Genomic DNA, 12961 nt, shown 5'->3' with positions numbered 1-12961 from the left:
AAAAAAAAAAGAGTTATCATCTTGGGAACCCATGAGGGCAGTTCTACCCTGTCTACAGGGTCACTGTGAGTCAGCATGGACTTGATGGCAGGGAGTTTGATACAGGGAACAATAAGCATGATTGATGTGTGCACACCTTAGAATTTGGAAGCATTTGAGCTGCAGGGGGTACCATGTTCCTAAGAACACAGTTCAGGAAGGCTAGGGAAGGAGGAATGGACATAGGAAACCGAGGGAGGAGGTGGGATGGGTGATGTTAGACTGAGGAGATTGCAAAGAATGAGATGAAACTAATGTATGAATCATGGGATGTAAAACTGATGGCTAACTCCATAAGCCTTCGCTCATTTTACAACAAATGTTTAAAAACAGAAAGCATGACAAATGCTCTAAATTTTGTGAACAAGGAAGGTGTGAGGACTTCTGCTTATGTCCAGTGGCAAAGGAAAGAGTGGAGATGTGATAAAGACATTCTTCCTTTTATTGTACTCTACTTTATTGGACTCCACAGATAAGTCTGTGGCAACCCAGTGTCAAGCAAGTCTACTGGTGCCATCTTTCCAATAGCATATGCTCCCTTTATGCCTCTGTGTCCCATTTTGTTAATTCTCACAAGATTCCGAATTTTTTCATAACGCAGTGGCGCACTTAACAGATGGCCTGCTAGTGTAAGAAGAACATGCTTATGCACTAGCGCACTGTAAAATTAATCCAACTAGCTTTATCGCAACAGTCACTTGTTGGACCCACACAGTCTCTGTGGTAATACGCCTGATAACAAAATACAAAATAAAATGCACAGGATTGGACTTGGAAGGCCTCATGCATCCTCCCATCTGCAGGAGGGGAGAGGGGTTGGGTTGGAACGAGTTTAAATCTGGCCTGGATTACCTTTCATTCTGAAAACTAAATGAGTCTTAAAGTAATGTGATATTCTTTATTGACTTGTAAATCTATTCCGCAAGAAGTTCTCATTGCCCTTCAGTAAGCCCTGGGGGTTAGCACATAGATCAAGTCGATCTGGCGCCATATTGGGCCCTCCTAAGGCTTGACGGCGCAGTCCTGCTGGGGCAGTGGTTAGCTTCTCTGGAATGGGCACGACTATGGCTCTTTCTCAGTGGGCTCACCTGTGAGCTCTCTTCCAATTCTTTTGTCTTCGTGAGTGAGTCCAGGCTTGCATTCACTTGTTGAAACATCACAAGAGGTATTCTAGCAATTCCTAGAGTCTTATTTTGCCACGATTTTCAATGTACCTTGAACTTGTATCTTCACTCCTTTGGGCTATTGAGCATATGTTACCTTTTGAAATTGGGTGGTTTTGTTTTGTTTTTTCTTTTTGCTACCAATCACTTTTGGCCCAGTGACTTCTAGTGTCTTTTGGTATTTGGGGGATCATTTGGTATCCTTCAACATTTCAACTCAAGACTTGGAATATTTTCATCAGTTCTTTCAACTTGAGAAATGCCAGGTCTCTGCATAATCCACTATGATACTTGGTCCCCTTGGGTCAACCTGTGGAGTCTTCCGTTCTGCTTTTGTAACTCAGCATTGCTTTCATTTGCTTTAACTACTCGACATTTAAGAACTCTCTTTACTCAATTATAACGAATGGCCTGGTAGCCTTACCACAACCAAGGCTACCACTAGTCAAGCTAGTGTTTACCTCGGTTTCTACTTGTATAAATAATCCTAAACTTCTATCTTTGGAAAAGCAACCATCACCTGACTTTCCTCCCTCTTGCTCGCATGGCTCTTTTCTGTGCTTTCTGAATTGTTGAGGTCGACGTTTCACAAAGAAATCACAACTGTTTGTCAGCTCACTGGATGGAGATGTGGAGTGACTCACAAGTTATTTCCATGCGAATGATCTACTTCTATATGCCAAACACGCAATATTTCTTTAAGATTTATGTTAATGTATGCAATAGAAATTTTAGCTAAGTCATGACCAAATAAAGTACCCGTATGAAATCCACATGCACCCCATCAATAGTTAATTGAGAAATATCTCCAAGTAGAGTATAGATTATCTCACTTCCCCAATTAAGGATCCCCTGCTAGTTTTAATTCTGGAGTCAAAACCCTCTTCTCCGGATGGGCATTCTGGAAGTTTCTTGCTTCTTTTATACCTTCACCCTTCCTTACCTTCTGCCCTCAAATCGAGATTTAACAGAGTAGTTAAATCTCTTCCTAAACACTATACACCCACTCCTCATTTATTGACAGGGTCATGTTCCGGTCACTATGTGAGAATCGGCGTTCAGTGAAACCTCAAGATGCAACAGGGACCAATTTGGAGTTGAGCATGTGCAGTTGTTCTCTTACTTGCCTCCACCATCAACTGCTGTGGGCAGCCAGGCAGTTGAAGCCATTTCAAAGTACAGGTGGGGCTGACTGAGTCAGAATTTTCAGCTAGAAGGGGACTGCCCAATCCTGATCCGTGAGATCTTACTCTCCGTAGAAAGGCTCACTTGCCCTGGACTGCCAGCTGATGAACTCTGCACCCTCAAGCATGTCGGCAGTGGATTTGGGGCGTCTGTGGCAAAGTGACTACCGTGTACTGGGTGTGCATGCCTCTGCCCGCTTCCCAGAGACTTTCAATGCAAAGCTGTAGCTCTGCTCAAATGGTGGGGCAGCCACCAGCCTGTGGGCCTGGCCAAGATTTGATGAGGCTCTGGTGCTGCAGTGTTAATTGTCTGAGGTCTAGATATCGGGCCTTTCTTATTTTACTCTCTCACATTCATTGGGTCTTTAAGGTTAGTAGCTTGAAACCACCATCTGCTCTGTAGGATAAAAATGAGGCTTCTACTCCATAATGAGTTACAGTCTTGAAAATCCACAATGGCAATGATAACTGGTCCCGGAGTCAGAGTGAGTTTGCTTTGGGTTTTAGTTTTAAGACTGGAGAGATGGAAAGATCAAGGATACAGGAGAAAGGCCCTCTTTCACTGAAAACACATGAAATCTTTACCTGGCTTTAAGGTGATTTAAGTAAACAGTTTCAATTGTTGTAAACACAAAATATTGGGTAACAAGATAGTTGGTGAGGAATATGTGTAGGATAAATGTATCTCCTTGTGGAGGGAGGTCAGATGTGCAGGCATTCCCTCCACTGAGGGCAATCAGTTGCCAGACTGCTGACTCATCCCACCACAGGGGTGGGCCTGCTCCCTGCCTCTGGGGACAATGGACAGGCTCCTGTAGGAGGAGTTTTCACCCTACTGATAATGGTTCCTATGGCAACCCAGAGACCAACCCCTAGACCACCCACTCAGTGCTGTGTAACCTATAGTGCAGCTCCTCCCTGTGATGTATGTCTCTACCTGTAATTAGTGGGCTGGCTTGCCCCCCAAAGGTATATAGGTGTGAGTCAGCAATATAGATCTCTCTCTGACCTCCTTGCTGCTCACTCCCTGGTCACTCCCCTCTCTTCCCCCTCTCCCTTGTTCCCTTGTCCCCCTTCCCTTCTCCCTCTCTCCACGTGGACCACCAAGCTGGGTTGAGGTGAGCAATGCTACCATGTAATATGGCTGACTGTATTATTGTATTATCTCTCATGCTCTCGATGATTTTAATATAATGTTTATATATCTCAACCGTACAATTGTGCATTACTGAACCCAGAAGTTGTATTACTGAACCAGTGAGTTCAAGCAGCGGGTGGGGCTGGCACCCCACTCCCCCTCTCCACTTTTAATCTAATACTACATCTCCTCAGTGCGCTTCATTACATAGACTGTGTGCGACAGACGTATGTATGATATGTAAACGATATAAAGTGTCATCACACACATAGACACATCTTTCCTTAAGATACTAAGCACCTTGAGGAAAGAGCCCATGTTTTATTTCTGTCAATCTAGTGCTTTCTATGGGTCTGCTCGGGCTACAAATAAATGTTGCTGAATGAGTAACAGCTGAATTCTCTTAAAGGTAGTAGTAGCCCTTTTTATGCACAGGTTACTTATCTGGAAAAAGCATGGTTTACACTTATTAACCAAATAATGTCCTACGAATTGTGCAGCAACAAGCCAGCCGGACTCCAGTCCTCTCTGAAGGAAAGTGAAGAAACGAGGGTGTGTACCGGACTCCGTGCTCCACATCCAGTCAGGGAGAAGGACGTCGAAGTCACAGAATTTCCTGGCTGACAATTGCGTACTCTATCAGCCTACGTCTTTCACGCGAGCGTTTCATTCTCTCTGCACATAATCAGGTTCTTTGGTGGTAAGCCTTGTACTGAGAAGGAATATACATTCCACACGACCAAGAAATGGGTCTGGTTTCCCCCTTGCTTTCGTCAACGGACCATCAGCGTCATGATACGTGCCCCCATCTTTCCAGTCCAGATGGTGGACAACATGCACCACCATCTGTGGTGGTGACTGAAAAACCATGCAGGTTGCCCAGCTTGTAGGCAGTGTGTAAGCACAGGGCTGTATGCACTTCTCCCTCTGTGAAGAAGAAAAGCATAATATTTAACAACAGCTCTACGTATTGTGAGGGATAATTAGATGTAATGGAGGAAGAGAGACGAGCTGATTAGGCACTATTCAAATCTAAAGTATCATGATTTTGTATCTAAAAATAATCCTGACTTGTAGGTCTAAAATTAATTTGGAAGATCAATCGGTGGCAATCATCTTCCCATACTTTAAAAAAAGTAGTGGTTTTTAATCAAAATCCCATTTAAACACAGTTCAAGAAGAAAAATGACGATGATGAATTTCCATTCATCTCACAATAAGGCCGTAGACAGTCCGTTTCTCTAGCTTCTCTCTCTCGTTGGTTTCTTGCCTCTTCCTTTTGTACCTGGCACTATGTGTCAAGAAGCGGTATTTGTGGAATGAGGTAATGTGGGCCAATAAGGATCTGCTTATACAGTTTTATTCTTATTTTATGGTGAACATGAAAACTGTATTTGTGGCTTCAAGAAGCAATAGTCGTTTTGTGGCTGAAATAACTTTTTAGGTTGTTTCTGATCTTACAGCTTAAGAACTAAAGTCATCTAAGAAAGATTACAGTACTGTCCAAAATAAAAACAAACAAAACTCTGCATAAAGACTCTACCAGGGTTTCCAAAAGTGGGCAATTCTACACTCCCTGGGGGTGGTGGTGGTGGTGAGGGCTGCAGAAGCAGATATCTACACTTTGCCTTTCATCATGGGCTATAGCACAGAAAGTATTTAAATGCCAGGGGGATGCTGAGTAGAGGGCAATAGGTCAAATGATATGGGAACATATGGACTATACTATATTTTTTCTTTTCATTAGTTGGGTTTAATACATATATCATATCAGTACATAATGGTCATAGGAAACTAAAGTACAAGGAGATTGGATTTGGAGGGGGGGGCAGGGTGTTGTATAAATGCACAAAATTCATGTCAAATGCCAAAGTCAGGAAAACAAATATAAATATCTATTCACAAAATGAATGTAACAGGATCGTTTACTGTGAAAATTGTTACAAGAAATTAAGAGTTCATATTTGAGAAAAATCTATGCTGTTACCCAAATCTCATTAAACAGCCAGTAGTATATTTAATAATAGGAACATTGTCTTCTGAGGTAATAAATCATTGATAATTTCTGGAAATAGCTGTCAAGGAAATTTGTTGTTAGCTCCACCTAATTCACAATAAAAAGTTAAAGGAAAGAACAATTGCTGAATTCACACTTTCTTGAAAGATGATTTGAGCTGGAATGTGGCTTTCCTAATACTGATTCAGAACTGTCTCAAAGAAGAGGGCGAACTCCAGTTAAGCGGTTTATCAGTACAGAAAAACAAGTGCTCACGTGGCTCTATTCAAATTTCCCCTGTGACTTTCTAGTATGCAAAACTTAAAGAGTTTATACTCACCAAGCAAATTTCTGATTATTCATCCGATTTCCACGCACCCTCGATACTGGTGATGGATGTACCCTGTAGGCAGAGGAGAGGAACCAATCAGTGGAAAAACGTATTTCCAATTCCAAATGAAAAGAAACGAGGCGTCCGATTTATAAATCAATCTCTCTAGTATTCCCTGGATAGGAAATTTCCTTGAATTTGATCATCTCTTCGTGAACTTCTATGCCTGCAAGCCTGCATCTCTTCCCATCTTTACCACTCTTAAAGTAGCCTGGATTTCCCAGCATGCTCATTTTGAACACCACCAGAAGCAAAGTAAAACAAAACCAAACTCAAGCCAATACCAACTCATAGCGACCCTCGGGGGCAGGGAAGAACTGGCCCTGTGATGTTCCAAGACTGTACAACTGTACAGGAATAGAGTGGCTGGTGGTTTCAAACTGCTTACCTTACAGACTTCAGCTTGATACATAGCCACACCACCAACTGCTGACCTTGTGGATGGCAGCTTGATGCACAACCACACCCACCCAAAGCAGGACTACTTTAAAAAAAACAAAACACCCCACCAAAAAACAGTTTCATTCAATGTGTTATTGCAATTCAGGTTCCTGTCGTACTAAGAGAAAGATTTACTTTTGAAATTCTCTCACAAGAGAATTTTATTTATAAACTAGGAGGAAGAAATCCTTACCAGCTAGCATGCTGGATTCAGCACTTCTTGCCCTCCTCCCACTATGGACACCAAGGATTCTGATGGGTTTCTGCAAGAAATTCTCTAGAACCCTGGTGGGGTTGCAAGGGTTTCTGGGAAATGTAGTCCCAAGGTGTTGGCATGGACTCCACCCACGCTCTATCCAAATCGCCCTTGCCCTGTCTCATCTCCAACAGAAAAGTTATTGGATACTTAATTTTAGCCAGGTATAGGGTGGTTAAGAGTTAGGTAAGGCCACCTTCAATAAGTCCTTTTTGATACTAGCTCCCAAAACCATCTAAATACTGATGCAACCTGCAATATCTAGGCTAAGGTGACCAGACGTCCCGCTTTTGGTGGGACAGTCCTGATTTTGAACAATTTCTCCTGCATCCCGCGGCGTTTTTAAAAAGTCCCAATTTTTGGAAAGAATGCATGACAAGCTAGGGTATACGGTTTTCGGCTGCCATGTGCCTATTTCGCCAGGATATGAGTTTTATCAATGGTATCCCGCTTTACCAGTGTTAAAATCTGGTCACCTTAATCTAGACTTAAAACTCTTTTAAGAAGCAAGACCCAAACCCAAACCAAATCTACTGTCATCAGGGACCCTACATGACAGACTGCTAGAAAGAAAAGCCAGCTCACATAGGGTTTACAGGATGGGCGCCCACAGCCTTATCCTTCACCAAGGGGGTGGCTGGGCAGTTCAGCTGTCAACTGACACCGGTGCCAATCAGGGCTCCTTAGAAAGCAAGAGATTGCTACCAGGCACAACATTAACCCTCGCTTCCTGTCTCCTTGCTGCCAACTTTTTATCTGGATATGATTTATAAGATGTAGATAATTTTCTAGCTTGTTACTGTTATTCTTCATGCTTCTGATATTATATTTACAAGACACGAAATCATTTTTTAAAATCTGGAAGGGGCTTTGAAAATGGGTTTAAAGTTGAGTTAGGGCCAACAGCACCAAAGTTCATTAAAACGCCAGTCCTCGTGGCGTTGCTTACAAAGTGACAATCGTTTCCAAACAAATAATACGGCTCCAGCTCCCGGAAGAACCAGCCTCTTCTGCCTTTCTGTAAATTCAGAAAGAGGGCACTTTGCCCTCGGAAGGCTTATTTCTTCCAAGGCCCCTTATTAACATTCTTTTCCTTGCACCACTTCTCAATGGCTGTGGCAGCTGAGCAGCTCGGCACAGATTTTCTGCTTGGCATGGGGGATGGGGTGTTAATTATGCAGAAAGATGGAGAGAGGCCAGACAGCCCCTGTCTCAGTCAAGCAAGGGCCACTTCCTGCTGTTTTGCAACTACAAGGATCACCTGTTGGTCTTGGCTTTGGGCCAAGCTGAGGCCCGGCGGAAATGACAGACCCCGCCAGAAATGAAAGCCAGCTCCTATTCCAGTGTCCCAAATTGTGGGCCGGCAGGTGAGAGAAAACATGCAGTAAGAAAGCACTCGGACCATGCTCTTTCCTTCTCACTGCCTGTAGGCTTGGAATAAGTAACTTCAAAATAGACATCTGAGCCCAAATCATTCTTGTTTTTACCTGCAGGAGAATGCACGCAATCTTCTTGACTCCCCCTTGTCCCCATGCCTACAACAAGACTTTAAGGACCACCCAGCCTCAGGTGCTCCTTCCGCCCTGCATCCTTTTAAACATCAGGGTCCTCTCCTTAACCAAGGAAGCCAGGCTTCTGTTCATCCTATTTCCACCAGGTGGAGCTTGGGGATGGAAACGTTCTCCTTATTGACAGTTATATCCCAGCCCCTGATGAACACTGGATTTATCCGTGACAGGTAAAAGGGGGTGGGAGACTGTTTAGTACAGGATTACCATAGTTACCAGGTATCTGCATGAGGAGCCAATTTCTATGATAGTTTAGTAGTTGTCAAAGAAGTACTGAGTAACACTTTATTGACAAATGAGTTCTTAAATGAAGAATTGTTCTCACCCCGGTCCCAAAGTGAACACACTGACATTTTGGAGCTCGACCGTTGGATGGCACAGATCAGACATAAATGGTTTGCATTCCAGCCGCTGGGAAAGTCTTCACTTGTCTCAAAGGACACGTGGTGTCTTTGTGAGCTCAGGCTTTAAACTCTGACGCTTCGTGCCACAGCTTCCCTTCCTTCCACATCTAGCTGCCTGGGCCTCTCTTTGCAGCCGGCAGGTAGCATAGCCACCCCCAAGGAGGAGGAACCACGGCCTCATCTGCATACCATGCATTATTCATGAGCTCTGGTTCCTGCACCTGCATCCAGGCAGGAAGCTCGCAGGGAAGGCTCATTATTCTTCTGTTAGCCTCACACAGGCTGGAAGGCTGCTAAGCCACTTTGTTCTGTAACTAAGGGTTTAGCCTTAGTCCTCACCGCTGGATATGGAACGGAAAAGTTGGGGGGGGGCATAAAAAGAAAAAAATTAAAATCACCAGGCTGAAGAAAAGGGCAATCTTGGTTGTTATGAAACATGTTTTGAGTATTACAACGGGATCCTCTGAGACTGGCAGTTTTTGTCAGGTGGAAATATTCACATTGGGTGATTTACTTTACATAGGAAAAAAGAAGCTATATCATTAAGGCCATGTATACGAACTGTTCTATTTATATGCACTTAGTCATCGGAACGAGACAGCATGTTTATAATTTTACCCAAGGCAGAGCCTAATTTAGCTCACTTGCTAAGCGTGTGAGAACATTTTAGACATCTTAATTCAAAAACTCTTCCTCCTCTGGGTTGGAAGCATCCAAGGACCTGACCTCAAGCTGTGTATTTTAATGATTAGGATTCTAGCTAATCAAGAGGCTACAACCACTCTGCCTTCCGGAACAGACCTGGGCATCTTCAAAGGCTGTGGCTGGAGGTGGGGGGTGAAGGCCAAATGCCCAGCACATATTTACTAAGCACGAATACGTTCCTTGGGAAGGTGACTGGTCACAACTTTTTTTTTTTAAACGAACTGAGCTGAAGAAAAGGTGTGACAATTTAATCAATTTCATAGTCTCTAAGGCAACATTTCTCAACCTGTGGGTCACGACCTCTTTGGGGGTTGAACGACCTTTTCACAGGGGTCGCCCGATTCATAACAGTAGCAAAATGACAGTGATGAAGTAACAATGAAAATAATTTTATGGTTGGGGTCACCACCACACGAGGGTCCCGGCATTAGTAAGGCTGAGAACCACTGCTCTAAGGGAATTAGGATGGAGTGCTCAGGAGTGCAAACTCAGGGACCAGCTTGCGTGGGTCTGGACCCCCAACTCCGCCATGTACTGCTGTGTCACTTTAGGGCAAGGCATTTAACCTCTCTCAGCCTGGGCTTCATCTGTACAATGGGAGGTAGTAAGGGCACCAACCTCCCAGCACTGTGAGATTCAAAGGAGTTACTTAGTTGTAAAGTGCTTACAACCAGGAAGTGCTCCGCAACTGGGAAGCATTCCGTGCAAGTCAAGTTCATATCCTGAGCAGTGATGACTGGGATAGAACAGGAATATGGAGCTGCAATATGTAGAAAAGTCCAGGGACTGGGTCACCAAAGTGCTCCCAAGAGCCAGGCTATGCTGATAGCCCTGCTATGCTTACTTGGTTTTATGTTTACAGGGGAAACCAAAGAGAAACAGGGTATTTGTCTAATAGATATTGTTTAACAGACAAATACTCTTGTTTATAAGATAGGGCTTACCCTCTGGCATCTCATTTTCCTGTTATTTTTGCTGTTGGTGGTGGTGGTGTTTGTTTTGTATTAGAAGACCTAGCGTCTAGTTATTAAATTGCACGATATTCATTTACGATCCGTTCCAGACCAAGGCAGTAATGGCAGCAATCCCTAATCACTCCGTGCTCATCTCGAACAGGCCCCAGGCTCGGTCAGACTGTGCTCAACTGCTAAGCTGAGAGCCGGTGGTTGAAGCCCAGCCTGCAGAGAAGTGAAAGACCGGCCTTCGCAGCAGCAGCTCTCCTCTGTGGCACAGGGCTGTTCTTGAAAAGGAATCTAACTAATGGGCCATGGGCGTGGCTATGGCTTTACTATATACCTGGTACCATAAGCAGTACTTTAGATACATCATCTTAGTTTATCCTTAGAGTAATAGAATCTGCATTCTTGAGAAATCAAGATTAGGTAATCTGCCAACCCACCACTCCCCCCCCCACCCCACCCCATGCTCAGAGGATGCAATAGAATGAATTAGCACCGAGGCTTAATTGAGAGATCTTGCAATTACTTGGCCGCAATTGAAAATTCTATAAAGTAAGTGGATGCAAAGTGAAAGCGCTGGTTGCCCTGGCTTAAAATCAGCGCTGGACTCAATAATGAGCTTGCAGATGCTTATAAGAAATACAGTGTGCTCACCCTTCAATTGTTTATGCAAATTCCTCATTATTACTGCTGCTTTTTAAATCACCACGCACCACACAGAGGCATCAATTAATCCCAGCCATAGCTACCTCCTCATTTCCCACTTCCCGCAGACCCGGATCCAATTCGGGTTGTGTCCCCCCTCCCAACAAAACCCCTCATGACTCAGTCATCAATGGTCTCCACGCTAGCGCTGCTTCTCGGACTTCATTGTTCTCATAGCCTCAGCACAAGTGACTTATGTGACACTCGTGCCACCAGCCTGCTCCTCTTTTCTTCCCTGCCTCCTGTGTTCGAACCTCCTCTTAGTATTCCTTTACATTCTAAGTGGTGGCTTGGCTTAGGGGCCACTTGCCTATGACCTCTTTTCCTTCAGATGGAATGCAGTCCCTTGCCGAATTCTTCCCTTCCGCCTCCTGCAGCTACCCTCCTCCCTGGGTGTGATCCGCCTGTCCAAAGGCCATGCAGACCAACTCTACAAACTACTCTTATTTTCTCTGAATATTGCTCCTAGCCACGCAGAAAGGTTCCTCTGCACATCACGTCAACTTCCACAGGGAAAGTATCGTTGCCCGGTTGCTCAGGGCAGAACGTTGGGAGGGATCCCTCAGTCCTTTGTTTCTGTCACACCTGACAGGCTGCAGAGAGACATCGGAGCAGAGTAAACTGTCCTTTTTGGAATAAGAATATTTTTCTTAAAGTTCTTTACTCATCCAGTAAGATTAGAAATGTTATATCAAGATTAGCAATTACTCTACACAAATGTTATTTTCACCTCCCAAGTTCCAATTTTTTCTTTTTACTGTATATAATAAAAAAAAACCCAGTTTACACTCTTATCCATACACAGTTCAGGCATTAAACATTAGCATACCCTTTAATAACACAGTTTACTAGAGTTGTAGAAGAAAACACTAATCTTAGGAATAATTCCACTATTATTAAATGCAAGTCTTTTCCCAGTACAGAACCACATGGAAGATAGTTGAAAAATAATGGTTGAGACGTTTTCTTTCTTATACATAATTATACGGAATACAAGGCTTCTGGATTGCTTAGATTCATTCAGATGTTTTCATTTTAATGCATAAACACTACACTTCATCAAATAAAAATATGAATGCATCTAGCGTTTTAATTTAGTGAGCCTTATATTCTCAGCCAGTGATGAGAGGACCACAGGCAGCACCATAGGTACCTGGGGGCACGACCTTGTGTCCTCCTCTGATAACTCAAAGGTTGGTAGTTCTAACCCACTGGGTAGCACCATGGAAGAAAGGCCTGGTGATCTGCTTCCATAAAAATTACCCCTGATAAAAATCCTCCGGAACGGTTCACTTTTGGAACACACGGGGCCACCACGAATTGGAACAGACTCCATGGTAATGGGTCTGGCTTATCTGGCTTTGAGTAACCACTTCTATATTTTTAAGGTCCCCCAGCCTCCTAGTCACTAGCTCATGAAAAGCTACTGTTATTTTTAGAAAAGTAGCTGAACATAAACATGCTGTAGAATTCATATTGTGACGTTTTATTATTTACTATCATGTTTTGTTCTGGGGCCATCAAAGGAGTCCTGGAGGTGTAGTGGGTTGTAGGTTGGGTTGTTCACCTCGAGGTCATCCGTTTGAAACCACCCGCCATTTCCACTCAGAGATCCAGGGGGGCAGCTCTACCCTGTCCTGGAGCGCTGTGGGAGTCAGAGTTCACGGGACGGCAGTGAGTGGGTGTCATGAAAGGGGCTCTGGTGGGGCAGCTGACCCAGAGGTGTGTGGTTTGAACCCACAAGCTGCTCTGCATGAGAAAATCGTGGCAGTCTGTTTCCCTAACAGTGACATCTAAGGGCACTCTATGGGGGCAGTTCTACTCCGTCCTATAGGGTGGCTAGGAGCTGGAGCTGACTGGACAGCAGCAATTTCATTGTTTGATGCCATGGACGCACAGGAAACATTACGGTAAAGGGTCAGTCAGGGTGCGATGTAACAACGATGAGAAATACAACTTTCCTCTAGTTCCTAAATGTTTCCTCCCCGCTCCCACTACCATGACTCGAATTC

General features: G+C 44.0%; 1 protein-coding gene across 2 annotated transcripts in view; it reads right to left on the bottom strand.

Annotated features, from left to right (window-relative positions):
* Positions 1-12961, bottom strand: part of KLF12 (Kruppel like factor 12) — a 728313-nt gene that overhangs the window by 82859 nt on the left and 632493 nt on the right. For both annotated transcript variants that reach the window (XM_045287155.1, XM_045287156.1), the window contains exon 7: positions 5861-5923. In XM_045287155.1, the coding sequence (XP_045143090.1) occupies positions 5861-5923 (63 nt within the window). The remainder of the gene's footprint in view (positions 1-5860; positions 5924-12961) is intronic.

This window comes from Echinops telfairi, unplaced genomic scaffold (assembly GCF_000313985.2).
Source record: "Echinops telfairi isolate 266 unplaced genomic scaffold, ASM31398v2 ScPeMD7_11;HRSCAF=52, whole genome shotgun sequence".
Taxonomy (NCBI): Eukaryota; Metazoa; Chordata; class Mammalia; order Afrosoricida; family Tenrecidae; genus Echinops; species Echinops telfairi.
This window is presented reverse-complemented; position numbering and strand designations above follow the sequence as displayed.